General features: G+C 46.5%; 1 protein-coding gene across 1 annotated transcript in view; it reads right to left on the reverse strand.

Annotated features, from left to right (window-relative positions):
- Positions 1 to 8,783: 8,783 nt before the first annotated feature.
- The window catches only part of TDRP (testis development related protein), a 41,532-nt gene continuing 28,331 nt past the window's right edge, over positions 8,784 to 21,984 (reverse strand). Inside the window, exons 3-4 of the mRNA XM_077869635.1 lie at positions 12,037 to 12,140; positions 8,784 to 11,169 (exon numbers count right to left, since the gene is read on the reverse strand). Coding sequence (XP_077725761.1) covers positions 10,821 to 11,169; positions 12,037 to 12,140 — 453 coding nt within the window. The 3' untranslated portion in view covers positions 8,784 to 10,820. The remainder of the gene's footprint in view (positions 11,170 to 12,036; positions 12,141 to 21,984) is intronic.

Raw genomic sequence — 21,984 nt, forward strand, 5'->3', positions numbered from 1 at the left:
CCGTCTGTGTTGAACTGGTGCCGAGGGCCAGCGAAGTGCTTCCCGCCTGATGACCACTTCCCTGTGGACGCAGCCTGGAGCCCAGGGCCTCTGTGGGGCCAGGCGGAGCTTGTCCTGATGCCTTTGGCGTCCTGTTCATCTCTTTTCCTTTTACAACCAGCCATTTTTTCAAAAGCATTTTTGAAAACGTGGGTTTTATTGGCTACTTACCCTCATGGCCAGCAGGATGCTGATCGTTAACCAGAGTAACTGATGAGCAGCCTGTCAAGAGCCTGTCTGCAGCTGCCTGTGTCCTTGAGACGGACGAGGAGTAGAACCTGATGTGCCACAGTCTGAGGAGGAGTCCTCTCTCCTGCACTGTTATCCTAAGTGAAGGATAAGGTGTGTTACCAACTTTTTTTTTTTTTTTTTTTGTTAAGTTACCTAATATGTGTTCTTTGCCTGTTTTTGGTTTGTTGTATTAATTTTTTCTTAAGAGGACATTGAAGCTTGAGCTCTCATGAGCACTGCCATTGTGCCCTGGTATCTCGGTGCCACAGGCAGCGGATGTGGCAGGACATCCTGCAGTGCACGGGAGGCCCAGGTGTGCGAGGCCCAGATGTGCGTGTGAGGCTGGGCTGGGGGCGGTGGTGGCTTTTCAGCATCATGGCGGCTGTCAGGCACCTACAGACAGGGTGAGGTGCAGAATTGTCATGAAATCACACACTGGAATGGTGTTTGTGAATATGGGTCTGTTGGGGGACCTCCCAGAGGTCAGAACGGGGAGAGTCAAGGACCTTGTCTCACATGCCTTCAGCCCCTAAAAGGACCCAGCTGAGGTGTCGGGTTATCCTCAACATGGGACACTCCCCCCTTTGGCCCCAATAGGCACTGCCAGCCAGGAAGTCCATCCAGACGCAGCCTCCCCTTGCCCCTTTCCAGGCACAAAAAGATGTTTCTTTCCTGGTCCATGGACACGAGGACTGAGGTGGCCTTTGTGACAGCTCACCACGTACCACAGTTGACTGCTCAGGTCTCTGTACTGAGAACCAGGTCTGCTTTAGGATAACGTTTATGGATCTGACTGCATACAACTTGTGCCATAAATACCGCCCTTAGAATCCTATACAAACACCCACATAAAATGCTTCTGTGTTTTGTGCTTGTGAGCTTGCTGGGCTCCTTGATAAACTCAATCTAGTGGTAGTTGTGTCATTTCCTCATGAGTGGTTACCAGCAGCTTGTGTGTGGCGCCCTGATTGCCCGGGCTGGAACCTGTAGTGCCGAGCTTGCAGCAGAAGCAGATGTCAGGGAAGGCTTTGTCTTTTCTCTCTGTGAGGTTGGCTGTGTGGTTTTTGTAGATGCCTTTATCTGGTCGGGGCTAAACCTTCCAGTCCTACTTTTTTGAGGATTTTTTTAAATCATGAAAGAGTATTCGATTTCATCAGGTGTTTGTTTTGTTTTGTTTTGTTTTGTTTTTGCATCTATCGAGATTGTGTGGTTTCATTCTTTATCTTGCTTCTGTGGTGAATCACATTGATTGATTGTTGTTTCTTTAAGATTTTATTTTTAAGTCATCTCCACACCCAACGTGGGGCTCAAACTCACAGCCCTGACATGAAGAGTCACACACTTTGCTGACTGAGCTAGCCCAGTGCCCCACGGTTGATTTTTATACATTGAACCATCCTTGCATTCTGGGCTCAAGTGCCACTTTGTACAGTTGTTGGTTTTGATTTGCTACTGTCATCCGGAGGCTGTCTTTAAGGAGACATTAGTCTGTGCTTTCTGGTGCTGCCTTCATCTTGTTTTGGTGTCAGGGTGAAGACGTCTTGGCAGACTTAGATGAGCTTGCCTTGGAGGTGGTCCTTCTGCTGTTTTGGGGAAGAGTTTGTGAAGGATTGGTGTTAATTACGATTTAACCATTTGGTAGAACTCCACATGAGTCATGGTTACTAAGGAGTGGTCTCGTTCTTGAAAAATCCTTTCTCTTTCAGAGGCTAAGGCCACCCTAAGATAAATGGTCATGACATGGACTCTGCTGCTTGGCTCCATAACTACCAGCAGGAAGGGGTGTTGCCCTCTGAAAACCAGTCTCAAGAGGCAGAAGCTCTTGTGTTTATGAGATGTAACGTTACTTCCTTCATGAACTGTGTGCAGATGCATGCATGACCCCACCCTCCACCCTTCATTCCTACCTTGTGCAGCACTAGATGCTGCCCAGTGAAATGCCCAAGGGCTGGGCACAGGCACCAGGAAGGCCATTAGGACCTGCCTGCCCTGGGCGCCTATCCAGTCCCCTTACCATCTACTGTCTCAATGGATTGGATTACCCTGGATGCAGAATATACCTGGAATCATATGATACTTGTCCTTTTGTGACCAGCTTGTTTCACTTAAAATAATGTTCTCAGGGTCCATCCATGCTGTGGCCTGTCTCAGGATTTCATGACTCTTTAGGGCTGAATAATGTTCTGTTGCATGGATAGACCAGGTTTTGATTTGTTCAGCTGTGGATAGACATTGGGTGGGCTTCCAGCTGTTGACTGCTATGAACTTGGGTGTGCATGTATCTCTTCAAGACTCTACTTTCAAAAAAAAAAAAAAAAAAAAAAAGGCTCTACTTTCACTTCTTCATTGCAATACACATGAGCAGAATTGGTAGACCAGATGCTAATTCCATGCTAATCGAATTTTGAGGAACTAGTATACTATGTTCCACAGACACACCATTTTATATCCCACCAACAGTGCACAAGTGCTTGTTTCTCCACATTCTTGCCAACACTTATTTTCTGGAGTTGGTTGTTTTATACAGTGACCAGCCTAACAGGTGTGAAGTGGTGTCTCCTGGTGTTTGGATTTGCATCTCCTTGGTGATTAGTGGTCTGGAGCACCTTCTCACATGGCCATCTCTGTGTTGTATTTGGAGAGATGTCTATTCACATCCTCTGCCCATTTTTTAGTCAAGTTGTGTGTTTTTGTTGTTGAGTTGCGTGAGTTCTCTGTATAGTCTAGAGATTAACTCCTTATGGGTATGAGACTGGAAGATATTTTCCCCCCATTCTGAAAGTCACCTTTTCACTGTTGTGTCCTTCATGCATGCAAGTGTTAATTTGATAGAGTCCATTTCCCTTTGTCCTGTTGGTGGCTGAACTTTTTGTCTCCTAAGAGATCATTGACAAATCCAAGGTCATGAAACTTTCTCCCTGTTTTTTTTTCCCAGGACTTTTACAGTTTTATTTAGCTTATATGTTTAGGTCTTTGGTCCATGGAGTTAATTCTTGTGTATGGTGTAAGTTAAGGCCCAGCTTCATTCTATGATATCCAGTTATCCCAGCACCATTTGTTGAAAACACTGTTTCCCCCGCTGAATGGTGTTGGCACCTTTGTCGAAAATAACTGTGTATGTGGTGGTTTATTTCCAGCCTCTCTGTTCTCCCATTGGTCTGTGTGTTCTTATGCTAGGACCAAACTCTTTTCTTTTTTTTTTTTTTTATGATAGTCACAGAGAGAGAGAGAGGCAGAGACATAGGCAGAAGGAGAAGCAGGCTCCACGCACCGGGAGCCCGACATGGGATTCGATCCTGGGTCTCCAGGATCGCGCCCTGGGCCAAAGGCAGGCGCCAAACCGCTGCGCCACCCAGGGATCCCACCAAACTCTTTTCATTCTTGTAGCTTCATAGTCAGTTTGGAAATGAGGATATGTGAGTCCTCCAACTTTGCTCTTTTTCAGGATTGTTTTGGCTATTAGGGGATTCCTTGAGAGTCCATGTAAATTTTAGGATTTTTTTCTATTTCTGCAAAAACCACTATGGGCTTTTGATGAGTGCATTTAATCTACAGATCACCTCGAGTGGTGTTGCCATCTTAATAATACAAAGTCATACAGCCCATAGGCACAGGCTGTCTTTCCGTTTATCTGTGTCTACTTGCTTTAGGCCACATGCTATAGTTTTTAGTGTACAATACTTTAATCTCTGTGACTCAGTTTATTCCTACATATTTTATTCTTTGTTGCTGTTATAAATGGGATTTTCTTCATTTTCTTTTGCAATTTCTCATTGTTCACGTAAAGAAATGCAACTGTTGTTTTTATATTGAATTTTGTATCCTGCAACTTGCCTGAGCTTGTCTGTTCCATTTATGATGGTGGTTTTTGGTTTTCTTGGAATTTTTTTGGTAGAATCTTTAGGGTTTCCTACAAATAAGATCATACCATATATAAACAGATAATATGACTTCTTTACTGTTGAGATGCCTTTTCTTTTTCTTGTCTAACTGCTGTGGCAAAGACTGAGTATGATGTGTAATAGGAGTGGTGAGAGTGGACATTCAGACTGAATGAGAGTCTCATTCAGTAAGTGTAAGGTCTTTTTATCCGTTCCTTAGTAAGTCAAGGCAAATTTCTTCTATTCTGGATCAGTTATTTTTTTTTTTAACCCAATGCTTTTTCTGCATCAATGGAAATGTCCATGTTCTTCCCCTCATTCTATTAATGTGTGTAATAAATTTTCGCTCGGTGGGTTTTATCCTCTCCAGTAGAGGATTGACATCTCTACTGTTATCCTAGAGCTGCCTGCTTCCTCCCACAATTCTGTCACTGTTGGCTGCAGGTATTTTTATAATTAGTTATATCCTCTTGATGGATTCTTAACTGGTTTTTATTTAAACAACATGAAGATGATGAAATTATAGGATGTCTGGGATTGACTTTTTTTTTTAAGATTTTATTTATTTATTCATGAGTGACACACACAGAGAGGCAGAGGGAGACACAGGCAGAGAGAGAAGCAGACTCCCTGCAAGACCAGTGTGGGACTCGATCCCAGGACTCCAGGATTGTGCTCTGAGCCAAAGGCAGACGCTTAACCACTGAGCCACCCATGCATCCCTGGGATTGACTCTTAACATCATTGCTCAGTCAGGAGTACCTAGATAAAACAAAATTGGATCATCACTCAGGCCAGAAGGATGGGTATACACAGGAGTTTATACCAAGGGCTCAGCAAACTTGTTCTGAAGTATATTGGGCTTTGTGGGCCACATGCTCCCTCTTACACTTGCTCAGTTACAACACCGTAATGCAAGCAGCCTGTCCACGAGTGAGTGTGCCGTGTTCCTGTCAAACTTTATGGACACAGAGATGTGGATTTCATATACTTCCCATGTGTCATGAGATACGAGTCTTTTAAGTTTTTTCAACATTTAAAACTAATTATTAAAAATAATTCTTGTGGGCCATGCAAAACATGTGGTGGCCCAAATTTGGCTAGCAGGCTGTAGTTTTGCCAACTCATTACTTGTAATTTTCTTTTCTATGTTTGAGATTTTGCTTTTTAAAGTACTTACTACCTGTTTTGTTTTAAGTGCAAAAGTAATATATGTTAATTGTAAAAAATCTTAAAAAGCCAACATAGAAAATTTAAAGTGCTGCCCATGATTCTACTCGAGGGAATTATTCATATTTAGATAAAATTTCCCAGTATTTTATATTATTTTTGAAGACCCCTAAACTCCCAAACGTAACAGAACTGTGAGGACATGATGCCCTCCTCAAGTGCCTGGAGTCGTGTGTCTCCTACGAGACAAGCTCTCCTCACGGGTTCCTCAGGAAAGCTGGCTTTCTTGAGCACTGCTTCTCCGTGTTGAGCTTTTAAGAAACTTGTGGTATCTCCAGCTTGCCTCCTGAAACAGTTCTGAAGTCTCCAGGGAGGAGACTTTTGAAATTTCAGTCTCCAAAGGAAAAAAAAAACCCTCATTCTCAAAACTCCAATGAGTGAATGGTGTTTCCCATCATGCCATTTGCTTCCAGACTTGTTAGCTTTATCTAAACTTTGCACTTTTTAAAATCCCGTATTTTTCTAAAACCCCAACACTCATTTTGATTTAGTAAAGGAAATTACAGTCAATAAAAGTAATCCCAGAGATCAATAATAATCATTTGTTTGGAAAGCCACCACTCTACCCAATCTTTATACTCAAATGACAGTAACTCACCTGCAATTCTGGAAAACCATGCAAAGACATTAATTTCTAACTACATACATTTTTCCACTCAAAGTGACAGTGAAGCTGCTGCCAGAGCACACAGGAGAGATTGTGGACCAGGAGGCAGAGGCTGTAAGGGTCTCGCAGTGTGACCGGAACCTCGGGGGGCAGGCTGGCTGACACCAGGCAGTGAGCTGGGGTGTGCAGTCCCTGTAGGAAGCCATGGGCAGTTGAGAAACGTATGGCGTGCGGCCCGATGCTGGCGACCACCCCGGGGAGCTGTGACGGCGAGCAGCACACCTCCCAAGGCACCGGCGGGGCCGACTGGCCTTCAGCTCCTCCTCCACTGCTGTGGGGACACCTACCTAACCCGTCACTTGCCGTATTTAACATTTATGCCGTGTAGATGGCACCAGACTCAATTCATGCACCACATCCTGGTTTTGAGGAAAAAGTTAAAGGAGCTAAAGAGACATTTTCCAGCCGACTGGAAAAATCTGCATATATACGGTTATAGGGAAGCAGTAATTCTGTTGGTTGAGCTGGTGATACAGTAGCGATTCAGGGGAATAACCTCATTTTTCGAAGTGCGTGCTGATGCTGATAGCATTTAGGGTTGAGACGTCCTGACGCTTGTAGTCTACTTTTAAATGCTTAAATAAATGTACCTACATTTTGGATAGCCCAGCCGGCTACTGAGTTAGTCACAATCAGGTTGCCCGTCACAGAATGTGCTTCCTTCGTTCGTGAAGAGGGAAGAAGAAGAGCCATGGGTGGAAGTTGCCAAGATTGACCGACGAGCAGCCTTGCGTCCGTGACACGGTGGAGGACGAACGGGGACGTGGCGCTGGCTCTGCTGCCGTGCCTGACTGCGGGACGGTGCGGGCCCGTCACAGGAGGCCCCCGAGCACCCCTGACTGTGGCTGGGGCGCAGATAACCTGCCAGGCAAGCCCTCCACTGAGAGGAGGGCGGTGCTCGGAGGCTCCAGGGCCACCGTCCAGGAACGAAGCCAGAGACCACGTGCCACCATCTCAGCGATGCAGAGGCGCCACCAACGCTTCACCTCAAAAATAAAGACATTTGGAAGAGGAAGGGTTTGACTTTAGAGTCCTGTTAACAGAAGAAGCCCCTGGCCAGCCTGCATTTTTACCTCCAAATGTAGCCTCTTTGCTTCGAGCCCTTGACGGGGGTAGTTAGCTTCGTCACGACCACCAGCGTTCTGTGACGTGCTCCATCAGCCCATGGGGCAGACCCTCATCCGCACCTGCTGCCAGAAGTCCTTGTTGCCGCCACCGCTGCCCCCCCCCCCCCCCGGTGCACATCTGAGCCACAGCGGGAACGAACCAGACCGTGTGCCCCAGGGGATGCAGGGAGTGAAGTGGGATTGGTTGTCAGGGCTCCCCCAGCCAACCAGAGCGATGGAGAGGGAGCCGCCAGTGCCGGATGACCAAGTGGGGGACGCCCCGAGGGACTGCAAGGCCTGCCGGAGTCCCCTGCAGAGGAGGAAGCAGATGCCCAGCACGCAGCGTGGGTGCTCCTGAAATCTGCTGCTGCGCGGCTGCCTGAAGAGTTACTCAGGGGAGCCTCGCTGGGCGTCCACGTTAAAGCTGGCCCTACGGTCACCCGAGGCTCACGGCCTCTGCGGCAACACTTCCAGCCCCTGACACCATTGGGGCGCCTCCTCCTGCCATGTCATCAGAGAGCCACTAGCAGCCTGAGGCCTGTCACCCCTCCTTTTGTCTCTCACAGCACCGTGTCCTCTCCTGTCCTCACAGAACGAAGGCTGAGCTCAGGACGGTGGGGTATCTGAGAAGGACGCATTCCCAGGACGTCTACTGCGGCCTGGCTGTTCATCCACCACTGTGTGTAGATCCTAAATTACCCGTTACGGGTGCGTGCAAGGAGCAAGCAGTGTCTGCAGGGCTCGGCTGGGGCCTGGGAGTGTGTTCATGAGGGGCGACTGTCCACCACTGTGTGGGAGGCACCCACACACAACAAATCACAAGCACCCCAAGAACTGACGTTGGGGAGCACAGATCCTGCGACCCTCCAGAGCTTGCGGTGGTAAATGGGAGCCTGAGTGGGAAGGCTTGCTGGAAGATGCTACCGGGACACAGACCACCCTCGGCCCTGTTTCTGTGAATCCCCTTGTTCTTGGGATACTATGGCAAGGCTGAGCGGATCCTCTGGGATCCTCCAGGAGGGCGCAGCTCCAGCAAACCAATGTCCACTGGACCCAACAGGTGGGGTGTAGGGGCGAGCTTCCTGAATAGAGCCCTGCCTGCTGCTCTTTTGTTCTGGCAAAGAACTACCCACTGAGGAATCAGCATAAGAACCAGAATATGGGTAAGTAGCTGGAAGTAACTTGGGAGAAAGCTCCCTGGCCACCCACAGCCCCCGCCCCACGGTGCAGGGCCACATGGGGCCCCCCCAGGCCTCCTCGCCGATAGTACACGGACTAGCTCTCCTCCAGACAAGGCAGGCCCTGGGGGAAGACAGGAACACAGTGCCCCCCACACCTCCTTCCCACAGAGCCCCGCTGGCCCTGCATCCCTGGTTCTTGGGGTCACTGTTCCTCAAAGACTATTTCCTAAGACATGGTGATCTTCTCGAAAGAGAAAGTACTCCCGTTGCTGGGATGCTCGCGGTTTCTTAGCCGCGGCTGAAGGGAAAGCTCCCCTGTGCCCCTGAGTCTCTTACCCAACTGTAAAACCGCCCTTAGCGCAGGCGTCCCCTGGTTCCTCATGGACAGACGGACGGACAGACGGACAAAGCAGGCAGGTCAAACATGCAAAAGATACGTCTTGAAAACTTATGTTGAAATTGGCCATTTATTTATGAAAAAGTCTACATGTGTTGTTTGCATTTTAAAATGAGGTTTGAGGGATCAAGAAAAGTGCCATCAGCGTTGAGTGACAAAAGTCCCCGGAAGCATTCACCCCAAAGTGGATGCCAATAACCATGCAAACTAATAACAAAAGAGGAAATGAACAATACTTTTATTTTTTTTTAAGACCTCAGCACTGAGAATGAATTCTACCTCCTTCGAAGCCAGTCACTGTCCTTTACGAAGTGAGCACAGTAGGAGGCACACGGACCACTCGCCCTTTGCACAGTGAAGTCGCGTGTTCACAGAATCAGACAAAAACCCCGTTCTCATTGACCTGTGAACAGCACAGCGTTGCTTTGGTAAATTCTATCAAGAAAAAATACTTTTCTCCCAAAGCACATCAATAAATACATTAAAAACCACAAACATACTTATATTCATTTAATCAGATTCAACAGAAGAAAAAGCTTATTTTGACATTAATCTTGGTAGATAAGAAAAATGTGATTTACAGTGCATATTCCAACTCCGATTTGGCTTTGTCTTCAGATTTTGAGAAACGATAGGAAGGAGTGTCGCCAGCCTTGCGTCACAGATTTGCACGGAGGTGAGTTACAGGCACTTAGCGTCCCCACACGCGAGTGCGGCAACGTGCGGCGGGTCTCGGGGTCCAGACTCCGCTCGGCCCGCGCCCCAGAGTCCCGGACCTGGGGTTTCCTCCCCTGCGCCTCCAGCGGCAGCGGGGCCACAGGCTACCTACTGAACCCCTTCCCTGAGGAGACAAGGCTTTCCAGCTAGTTAACCTGACCACCACCAGCATCACAAAACACAGCCTCCGGCATCTCAAGGTTCTAACAAAACGGATTAATTTAATGCCACTTAAAACATGCCCCCCATTAAAAACTCAGTCAAGTAAGCTACTTGTTCTATTAAAAAAAGGTGTATGGACAGATGGACGGAGGACAGACTGACGCCATTACCACTGGGAGTCCCGCCAAGGGCCGGCGCTGGCTGAGCAGCACAGATGTGCCCGCGGAGCAACTGGAGGACCGCGTTGCCCACCAGAGGCGTGCACGGTGTCACTGGAGGCTTCTGTGTTTAACCCAAACCCCTACAGCTTCTCTTTCAAACCACCACTGCCTGAGACTGACGTGGGCGCCGCCTGCGGACACGGCCGTCCTGCCAAGGAGATCCGAGCCCAGAGCGTGGCCTGCCCTTCCTTGGCGTCCAGCCGGAGCCGCGGCAGCTTGCTCGCTTTGGAAACCAAACACCTGGACGTTATAGAAAAGAGGCACTTGCAGTATTTTATATACAGTTTTAACTCCATCAGCAAGTTAGTATTTTCCAAAAACAACTTGAGTATTAAGTAAAACTGACCCACACTTCGTGGTTTTCCTTAACCTGCAATCAAAGAACATGTTTTCAGAAGAACATAAAGGTCAGGACAGGTAGGATTAAACCCTAGAAGAACCGTCCACCGTGCGCCCTGGAGACGACTCCTCCCAGGGCCAGAGATGAAGATGCTCTGCCGAGGTGGCGTTTCGTGCTTGATCAGATGTAACCCCGGCTTCCCTGGTATTTAACATGAAAAGAAGTTTAATCTGCCAGGTGAACACAATGTAACATGACCTTTGGAAGGTTGGGTTGACAGCTGGAGGTCAAGCTTCTGGCAACGCAGGAGCGCCCCGCACAGCAGCTACGGGCGAGTGTCACAGGCGCACACGGACACCACATGCAGGAGACAGGGATCCCGGTGGGGGACGGGGAGCCCGGGGAAGGACGGCACGCACAGACGCGCACACCTGCGTCCGCAGACTTCCCAGCGAGGCCGCTACCTGTTGAGGCTCTCCCGTCGGCCCACGGAGGTGAACAGACGTGGGCACACGGGGAAGACCAGGGGACTGGCAGACATACAGACATACACGGCACGACGCAGCAACCTCAGACCCTGCACAGAGACAGACAGAAAGAAGACATGGGGGTGACGCCGGGGGTCTGGGGACACGGGGTCTGTGCATGTCACTCCAGCTCCTCCCAGTTGTCCGTCAGATGGCCTCTGCTGTGCCGTCTGATGCCCACCAGCTTCCCCGCCGACCGCAGGCTCCAGCGGGAGCTGTTCCCTGAGCTCGCCAGGCTGCTGTACTTGCTACAGCTCTTGCTGTCCTCCTCCCAGCCTGGCCGAGGAGGACGGCCGCTCGCCGCATCCCCTGGGGGATCGGCCGTCACATCTTCAAGAGCGAGTTTTGGAGGCTCCCAACCTTCAATCTCATCTGGTTTCTTAGACTGTATGTTCTGTTTTAAAACCAAATTGTCCCAAAATCCAGGCTTCTTCTCTGTCTTCAGCTCTTCTCTTAACCGTAAGTTAGTTCTGTAGGAGACAAGACAGCTGGTGTTGGTGACCCTGTGACCTCAGAGCCACGATCAGTGTCTACTTTATACACTGAACACTTTTTAAAAGTTTAAGTCACTTAGAAAGTGAACACAGATCTATAATGTAAGACTTTAATTAAAATTAGTAAAGAAGAGTTACCCGCTACATTAGTGAAACCATGAAAACCGTATTTTAAGGCACCATTCTTCGCTATACGCAAGCAACTCTCACTGAATTTATCGTCTCATGTTTAAATACGCTTTTAAAAATTCCATTTATAATAAACAGCAATAGGTCAGTTTAAATATACTCAATTTTCTGAAGTCTTTTATAGCTCAGTAATCCTTTGCATTTTTAACTTTTTCCCCTTAATTTTCTCAAGTTAGCAAACATCTCAAGCATGGCTAGAGGCTGCTTCAAGGCCAAGTTCAGTTTCCAGTTCTTTTTTTTTTTTTTAAATATTTATTCATGAGAGACAGAGAGAGAGAGGCAGAGACACAGGCAGAGGGAGAAGCAGGCTCCATGCAGGGAACCCGATGCAGGACTCGATCTCGGGTCTCCAGGATCACGCCCTGGGCTGAAGGCAGGTGCCAAACCGCTGAGCCACCTGGGCTGCCCCAGTTTCCAGTTCTGAGTTCAAGAGCTCGTCTGGGAAACTTTCACTTGTCCCACGACCTCTCGAGGTGCTGTGGCTGCCCCTGTGACCTTCTCCAGGGGTACACCTCACTCTCTCATCTCCAGAGCATCAGAATCAGTGCAGGGCATTTCTGTCCACTCCCCAGGACGGAAGCCCCAACACTCATCATGCTGTGATGACGTGCCTGCCGCCTCTGAGACCTCCCACCTGAACCCACGGACACTTACCCTTTGGACTTGGGGGATTTACATCTTTCCAGCAGGTGCTGTTCATCATCTTTGTTAAACAGAGAAGTCACTTCTTTCCAACCTCGGAAACTTGCTCCTTGAACCTAACAGAAGATTAGAAAAAGATCAACTCTGATGTAGGAAAGAAACAGGTGACCAGCCCCGTGCGTCCGGCACCACCCCCCGCAGGACTCCAGGTTCCGACAGGGACTGCCCTGCATGCCATCTTGCTCCACTGCCTGCTGAGCTGTCTTCCCACATCTCTGCTGCGGACCCAGTCCCCGCAGCTCCCAGCAGGCTCCTGCTGGCCCCGGGGGACCAACTTGTGCCAGGGGCCACCCTCGGCAGCATGGCTCCTGGGCCCAGGGCCCTCTTGCCTCCCTGCATCCATATGGAGGCACATCGGCTTGCTGGGTGTTGATGGAATCGGTCTCTGTCCCACAGTCAGGCCCTCCCCTGAGGCCAAGTGCTCACAGGCTCCTTCCCTGAATTTCAAATACTTGGCAGAGACTTTTGCTGGGTGCAGGCAGCAAGGGCAGTGGGTCTTCGCGGGCTGATGTTTGTCCCCACCACATCCTGCCCCCTCAGCTGCCCCAAGGACATGCACCACGTGGGCTGAGACACTGTTCATATGGACCATTCACGGGGCAGTGGACCATGAGACCACAAGCCCCAGCCATCCTCTGAGCACTCCTGACAAATGAAGGCAGCTCGGCGGGAAACAGGACAGCACGTGCTGGTCAAGGGCGCAGGGGACTGCCCAGTGGGACTCGGTGTGTGGGACAGGAGCCTTCATGGCCAAGGACGCAGGGCTGTAGTCATCAGTGCAGTGCAGACCCAAGAGCAGCAGAAGGGTCCCTGGCACACATGACAGACTACTGGCCATGAAAACCCAGGAAGTCCTACATCTGAGACAGATGGACGGAGACCACTTGCTGTCAGAGAAAGAGCAGTGCCATCTGACCGCACCTACACGTGGAATCAAAACAGAGCCCCAATCACCAAACTCCTCCCCAGAGAACTTAGACTGGTGGTCGCAGGGGGTGTGTGGTGGGGGTACGGAAGGTGGGTGGTCTGAAGACCAGACTGCAGCTCACAGAGGAACCAGCACTGGCAGCATAGCAGAGAATGCTTCCAAGTGACCCCAGGAAGGCTCATCACAGGGACAAACGTTTCTTTGTTTTATAGTGTGTCTGAGAAGATACAGGTTAGCTGAGCGGCTTGTGGGGTCTTTTCACAGCAGACGTAAATCTGGGGCAAGTGAGTACTTAGAAGAGGCGGAAGTCCCACCAAACTACCTGGAGAAGATGCAAAATGGCAGCACGGACACAGACAAAGCAGAGAAGCCCCACAGTGAGCGCCCGTGACACTGAGGGCAGATGGAATCGTGCACAGCCGGGAGGGGGGCCCTCTTGGCACCTGACTCTGTGGTCCTGAACACCCCTCCCAAACTGAGCTCTACTGCTGCCTCCCACGCTGGTATCTTCTGTATCTGGTGCCAAGAGGGACCTGAGGGGATGTCACTTGGCCTATGACATGACTGCAATCACCCCACAGGTCCCAGTGGGCCCAGCCTGACCTCAAGGGAGCCTCCATCCCAAATGTCATTCTCAAGGACACTAGCAACTGGGGCTGTTTATGAGGACCTGAGTTCCTCCTGGGCCGGGGCCCAAGTATGGGCTGTGTTAGGGGCATGGTGGGGGCATATTCATCCTGTCTGGGGGCAGGACACTGTAGCAAAGGCCAGACAGGCCCAGCGCCTCCTGGAGACACTGGATTGGGGCTACAGAGTTCTTTACAGCTAAGATTGCGTTCAGGAAGAAGGGACAGCCGAAAAAATGAGAACAAAACAATGTGTTCACTAAGCACCTGGGCTGCAGAAATGAGGAAGTGCATTTCAGCATAGAACAAGGCATCCCTTTAGTGCACACCTCAGCTGCACCCCACTTCACACTCCGTGAGGAAAAAGCTATGAAATCATCCATAATTGACCAAAATTCTTTCTGCTGAGGTGGCTTAGCAGAAGTACCTGTCACCAAACATATTCAGAGAGCCCAGATGACCTTTGGAGGCAGCATGAAATCTAAAACACGCCCTCAAGCACATGTTGCACTGGCCCCACAAGATTCCAAGTACAATATATTGGATATCTTTGAACTATCACACAGAAAATTCAGAATAATACCTTTAACAATGCACAAGCAAAATGAAAAGAAACCAGGAAATAGCCCAGAACTGAATAATATAATCCCTGAAGAGAAAAATTCAAGGGCTTCAACAAGTGACCTGACAATTCAGAAAAAGAAATGACCCAATCCAACTAGAAGATCAAAAAGAAAAACGCATGAAGAAAGCCTATGGGAATTAACGGGGCACAGACAAAGAAATACTATCTGCATTACAGGAATTCCAGAAGAGAAAGAGAATGTATATTTAAAGCAATAATGATTCAAAGCTTCCAAACCTGGGGACAGAAATGGACGTGCAGATTCATGAGGTGCAGGGGACCTTGCACTCGTTGAACCTGAGTAGGGCTGCAGTGAGATACACTGTAGTTACATTGCCAAAGACAAAGAGAGGACTTTGGGAGCAACAAGAAAAAACAGACAAGTTACATATAAGGAACCAACCTCATATGGAATGATTTCTCACCAGAAACTTTTGGGCCAGGAGAGAATGGGATGGTGTATTCAAATTATTTACAAAGAAAACCCTGTCAACCAGGAATTCTATACCTGGCACAGCTGTCCTTGAGAAATGAGGGAGATAAATCCTTGCCTTAACAAACAAAAGTGGACAGAGCTCACCGCCACTAGGCCTGCTTTCCATGAAACACTAAAAAGGAATCTTCTAGGCAGAAATGCCAATTAACATTATAAAAACATGAGAAGGGAACATAAAACTCACTGGTAAAGGTCAATTTACCTTTGCTCGATTAGTTGCTGGATTCTATAATATGGTCACAGTACATCATTCACTTAAAACTTTAAGGTTAAAAAAACAGTAAAAATGACCATAACTATAACATTCTGTATTAGATACACTATGTAAGAAATATGTAAATGGTAGCCTCAATAACCTACAATGTGAAAGAGACGGGAAGTAAAAGTGTGAGTTTAGGAACGCTACTGAAGTTGTCATTAGTTGGTTTAAAACAAGATGATGTAACTTTCAGATATTTTACTAAGTCCTCACAATAACCACAAGGGAAAAGCCTGTAGTAATTACACTAAAGAACATTATAAAAAATTAAAGCATACTGATACCAAAAGACCTCAAAATATAGAAATGGGAGGCAGGATAAAAAGCAAGGAACAATGTATCTACAAAACAGCCAGAGAACAATCAACAAAATGACAATAGTAAGTCCTTATCTACCAACAGTTAAATATTAAAAAATAAAATTTTCCAATCAAAAGACATAATAACTGAATAAATAAAAACACAAGATCCAAAGATATAATGCCTACAAGAGACTCACTTTGGTCACAAAGACACATGTAGACTGAGATTGAAGGTATGGGAAAAGATACTTGAAGCAAATTGTAACCAAAAAAAGTAGGAGTAGCTATCTTTAGATCAGCCAAAATAAACCTTAAAAATGGTAAAAAGAGACAGAAAAGGTCATTATATAATAAAGGGGACAATCCATCAAGAAGACATGACAATTGTGAATATGCATCCAACATAAGAGTACTTATGTGTATATATATGTATATTTTTTACTGGAGAGCTAGGTGTATTTGTCATAAATTAGGTCACGATAGAGTACCTATATATATTATGCAAAAACTAACAGCTAAAAGGAAAAAGAAACAGTAATATAATAATAGCTGGGGAATTTAATGCCTTATCCTCAATGAGGAATCATCTAGACAGAGACTCAATAAGGAGACGGGATCTGAACACTGTAGACTAATGGACCTAGCAGACATACACAGAACATTCTGACAACAGAACACACATTCTTCAAGCACATGTGGAGTGTCTTCTCTGATCACAATAGTATATAAAAAAAAAGGTATAAAACTGGGTGGCTCAGTCAGTTGGGTGTCTGCCTTCAGTTCAGGTCATGATCCTAGGGGACTGAGCCCACAATGGGCTCCCTGCTTAGTGGGTAGTTGACTACTCCCTCTCTTCCCCCTTGTGTCCTGTCTCTGTCACTATCTCTGTATCTCTCAAATAAATAAAATCTTTTAAAAAAATTAAAAATAGGGGCAACTGGGTCACTCAGTGGTTGAGTGTCTGCCTTTGGTTCAGGTCATGATCCCGTGGTCCTGAGACTGAGTCCCGCATCAGGCTGCCCACATGGAGCCTGCTTCTCCCTCTGCTTGTGTCTCTGCCTCTTCTCTGTGTCTCTTATGAATAAATAAAATCTTTAAAACATTAAAAATAAAAAGTCACCCAGGTGTTCCCCTTCCTCAGTCGGTTGGGCATCTGCCTTTGGTAGCTCAGGTCATAATCCCAGGGATCAAGCCCCATGTCATTTCTCCCTCTCCCTGCCACTTCCTCTGCTTGAATGCTGTCAAATAAATAAATAAATAATTTAAAAAGTCTCCCAGCGACACCTGGGTGGCTCAGGTGAATGTCTGACTCTTGACTTCAGCTTGGGTCATGATCTCAGGGTAATGGGATTGAGCCCTAATAAGTTGGGTTCTGTGCTGGATATGGAGTCTGCCTCTCTCTAAAATAAATAATATCTTTTGTAAAAAAAAAGTCTCTGAAAAACGCCCATGAATAGCTGGCTTCACCAGTGAATTTTACCGAACATTTTAAAAGAATTAACACCAATCCTTCTCAAACTGTTCCAAAAACTCAGAGGAGGAGGAGATGCTCCCAAATTCATTTTACAAGGCCAGCATTATCCTGACAGCAAAGCCAGAAAAGGACACTTCAAGAAAAGATTATGGGCCAATACCCCTGATGAATACCAATGCAAAAATTCTCAGTAACCACTAGGAAACCAAATTCAGCACATTGTAAGAATCATTCACTAGTGGGATATATATCTGGGATGTTAGGATGGTTCAAATACGTAAGCTAATAAACACAGCCCTTCATAAATGAAAGAATGCAAGAAAAAAATCATATCATCATCTCATACACGCAAAAAAAAAAAAGCATTTAACAAAATGCAACACCCATTAATGACTAAAGAAAAATTGGTATAGAAAGAATGTAGAAACATAATAAAAGTCAAAAATGATAAACCCATAGCTAACATCCTACTCAATGGTGAAAGGCTGAAAGTTTTTCCTCTGACACCAAGAACAAGAAAAGGATGCCCAGTGTCACCACTCCTAATCAACCTGGTCCTGGACAAGAAAAAGAACAGACATCAGAACTGGAAAGAAATGTATAAAACTGTCTCTATTTGCAGAATATCTGATTTTATACAGAGACGATCCTAAAGACTCCAAAAACAAACAAAAAAACCCAACCCTGTTAGATCTCATCAATGAATTCAGTAAATTTGCATGGTACAAAATTAACATTCAAAATTTAGTAGCCTTTCTCTACGCTAACAATGAATTTTCCAAAAAAGAAATAAAATGTTCCCATTTACAACAGCATCAAAAACAATAAAATGCTTAGGAATAAATTTAACCAAGAGGTGAAAGAGCTCTACACTGAAAACTACAAGACACTGGAGAAAGTGAAGAGGACAGAAATAAATGAAAAAGTATCCTGTGTTCATGGACTGTACCAATTAATATTGTCAAAATATCTATGCTACCCAAAGTCAACTATACTTCAGTGCAATCCCTAAAAGACCTCAATGCCATTTATTTTTTTATTTTTTACAAAAGAAGGAAAAACAATCCTAAAATTTTGTATGGAACCACAAAGGACCCCAAACAGCCAAAACCATATTGCTAAAGAAAAACAAATGTGGAAGTATCACACTCCCTGACTTCAAGCTATATTACAAAGCTTTATTAATCCAAACACCATGGTACTGGCATAACAGCAGACACACAAACAGAATCAAGAGCCCAGAAATAAACCTATCCATATACAGTCACCTACTACTTGACAAGAGGCCAAGAATAATCAATGCAGACAAGACAGTTTCCTCAGTAACTGGTGTTGAGAAAACTGGACTACCGTCTTAAGGCATTCACAAAAATTAACTAGAAATGGATTAAGGACTTAAATTTAAGAGTGGAAACCATAAAGCCCCTAGAAAAATCAGGACAAAAGCTTCTTGATGTGGGTCTTGACAATGATTTTTGGAGCGTCAACACCTAAAACACAAGCAGCAAAATTAAAAATAAACAACTGAAACTATAAAGTTTCCACACAGCGAAACAAATGATCAATAAAATGAAAAAACAGCCTACAGAATGGGAAAAAAGTATGTGCAAACCATATATCTGAAAATGTGGTAATATCCAAAATATTAAAAGAACTCTTCATTACTCAGTAATAAAAAAACAACAATCCTATTTAAAAATGGGCAAAAGATCTGAATAGGTATTTTTCCAAAGGAGATATAGGTACATGACAAGGTGCTCCACATCCCTCATCATCAGGGAGATGCAAATCAGAACCACACTGAGTCACCACCTCACACCTGTTAGAATGGCTAGAGTCAAATAGGAAACCACAGGTGTTGGTGAGGCTGTGGAGAAAGGGGAACCCAATTAACACTGTTGGTGGGAATGCAAGCCACTCTGGAGAACAGTGTGGAGGCTCCTCAAGGAGTTAAAAAATGGAGCTACCATGTGATCCAGCAACCCCACTCCTGGGACTGATTCCAGGGACACAAACCCTAAGTCAAAGAAGTACCTGCACCCCCACTTTCAGGGAAGCATTATTCACAAGATCCAAGATAAGGGAACAACCTCAGTGTCCACTGACCAGAAAGAAAATGTGCTACACACACACAACAGAATATTATTTGGCCATAAACAAGAGGGGAATCCTGCCATTTGTGACATGGATGGATCTTGAAGGGATTATCTAAGTGAAATAAGTTAGAGAAAGACGAATACTCTAAGATCGCACTTGTTAGGGCAGTGAAATTGGATGGAGGGTGTCAAAAGGTACAGGCTTCCGGCGAGAAGAGAAACCAGTGCTGGGACAGAAGGCGTGGCACAAGGACCACAGCCAGCTTTGCTGCCGACACATCTGAAATGGTCAGTAGATCCTAAAAGTTCTTGTCATGAGCAGAAAAACCACGTTTCTCTACATGAGATAATGGTGTTAACCGAACGTCGTGTGGCTATTTCAAAGCACGTGTGATCAGGCCCCTCCACTGACGCCCACTGCTGCCTACCAGCTGTGTCTCCGTTGCACAAAACACAGAGCCCGTGAGCCTGCAAACTCCAGGTCTTTGCTCCAGGAAACAGGCCCTCATGCAACCAAATGAAACTTCTTGAAGCACCATCCTCAGACTTCAATCTTACAACTCATCATCTTAAAATTTTAAACAAAATGTCCCAAAGTTACTTGAAAACCAAACAGTGTCATTTGCATTTTCTTCTGTTTTTCCTCAAATATAAAATTCTGGCTTTAAGTGTTTCAATTATCTAAATGCAGCCCATGCAAATTTCTCATCTTAGCTTCACCAGCATCATGGGCAACCCAGAAGCTTCTGTTGACAGAACTGACAAAGCCATGGCTTCCGTAGCCCAGGCTGCCGTGCTGCAACTCTAGGTCCAAAGCATAATCAAAACACACATTTTAGGGGCACCTGGGGGGCTCAGTCGGTTAAGTGTCTGCCTTCAGCTCAGGTCATGATCCCAGGGTCCTGGGATCCAGCCCCATGTTGGGCTCCCTGCTCAGCAGGACATCTGCTCCTCCCTCTCCCTCTGCGCCTCCCCCTGCTCAGTCTCTCTCTCAAATAAATAAATACAAACTTTAAATCAAAAAAACCCACAAATTTTTACCACAGCAAGAAAAACCACATCGAAGCTGAGTGGTGGTGAAGGAGCCACAGCGTTTCAATGGTACCCGTGAAAAACAGAAAGGAACGCAGGGCCCCTGGAGATGACGTCCACAGCCCAGCGTTCTGGTCGGTTCCATTGATGCCACGTAACTGCAGGCACGGGTCTAGTCCAGATGTGGTGTAATGTCAATGCTTAATAAAAGTAATTTAATGTGTGTACTTTTGAAAGGTATTTAAATTCATATGTCAGGGGAGAAAACTGAAAATCTTTGTTAGTCCAGGTATCCCCATGTTGTGTTAGGAAAATGCTGTTCTAATTATGTGGTGACGGCGTTCAAGGCCAGTGTCACAGTTTATCTCACGAGGTGTGAGGTGTGAGGTGTGCGAGCCAGCGTGTGACTTGGTGCGAGTGATTCGTGCGCGTGAATTAGGGAGCACGCCCGTCCCCTTCGTTGCCTGTGGGCTGCACACACGAGTCCAGGGTTCCCCCCGAAGGGCCTGGCCCCGCGCAGCACCAGCCGCAGGTACCCCGCAGCCTCCTTTCCAAGCCCCGAGCGCCCCACGTGGGAACAGGCTCCGGAGAGAGCCGGACCCCGCCGAGGCTTCCGGTTACGGTGTAATCTAGAAAGCCTAATCATTCTTCACGCTGTTCTAAGTTAGAGAGCTCTCGACAGTCTTATATTTAGACACTGAAGTTCTTGAGAAATGGGCAATCCTGGAGAAAGCTGGTTGCATCGCGCCGTCCATGGAACCGGCAGGTGCCAGCGCCTTGTACGGGACGGAGCCCCAGAGCAGGTGCCGCGGGAGGGCCGTGGAGGGACAGGACAGCAGGGAAGACAGGGAAGAGGCCACAGTGAAGGGACCAGGTGTTACTGAAGAGATGCCAAGTCAGATGGGAGCGCGAAGTGCGAGAGAGAAACGCTCCGAACAGGAAAAATGAAAACATAAACTCAGAGACAGGGTCAAGATACTACCTACCGCATCTGATACAAGTTTCGCAGAATGGTGGAGAACGTTCCCGGATTGAAAGCAGACGTGGAGCAGCACCCCTGGTTCAGACAAAACCTCTTTCCAAGCCCAGGCGTACATGGTGACAACAGGACAGCACGCTAACGGGAAGCACAGAGGCACACGCGGGGCGGCTGCTGAGCAAGACGGTTCCAGGAGCTCGGCAAGAGCTCGCACAGCCAGCATGCCCCTGGGCAGCAGCGGAGGCCAGAACGGGACAGGCTAAGGAAAACAACTGCATCTAGAATGTCGTGTCACAGCTAACATTATCAAAGCAAGAAACCACAACAAGAGAAGAGAGCCACTTCCCAGCCCATGAAAGACGTCTCTGCTGCTACAGGAGCTCGTCCTCCGAGTGCTCAGCTTTAAAATGCCAGAGCAGGGAGGAATCTGTTTATACACAAGAGTGTGCCGGTCTCTACAGAACTGACTCCACAAAATGTAGATTGAACACTGACCTTGGAAACATGGGAGTCAGAGATCTTGAGAAATAGCTTAAAATATTAAAAGTGATAGATTCTGGAGAGCAGAAATCATGGTGGGGAGGGAACAAGTGGAGAACTGCTTGATTCAATTTTAACTTAAGAGTTCTTTTTGAATCTGAAAAACAAAAAATAAGCAAAAATACTGGGACAACTGCCATATATAATGATAAAAAATCCACTGACCTCTCCTAGCCACAGCAATTAGACAACAGGAAAAAATAAAAGGCATCTAAATTGAAGCCAAAGGAAGAAGTAAACTTTCAGTATTGGCAGATGACATGATACTACATATACGAAACCTGTTTTGTATATGCAAGACTCCAACAAAAAAAATTGCTGGAACTAATAAAATGAATTCAGTTAAGTTGCAGGACACAAAATCAACATATAGAAATCTGTTGCATTTCTATATACCAATAATGAAGCAGCAGAAAGAGAAATTAAGAAAATAATCCTATTTACAATTGCATCAAAAATAATAAGATGCCTAGGAATAAACCTAACCAAAGAGGGGAAAGGCTTTTACTCTGAAAACTATAAAACACTGATGAAAGAAAAAAA

Source organism: Canis aureus, chromosome 24 (genome assembly GCF_053574225.1).
Source record: "Canis aureus isolate CA01 chromosome 24, VMU_Caureus_v.1.0, whole genome shotgun sequence".
Taxonomy (NCBI): Eukaryota; Metazoa; Chordata; class Mammalia; order Carnivora; family Canidae; genus Canis; species Canis aureus.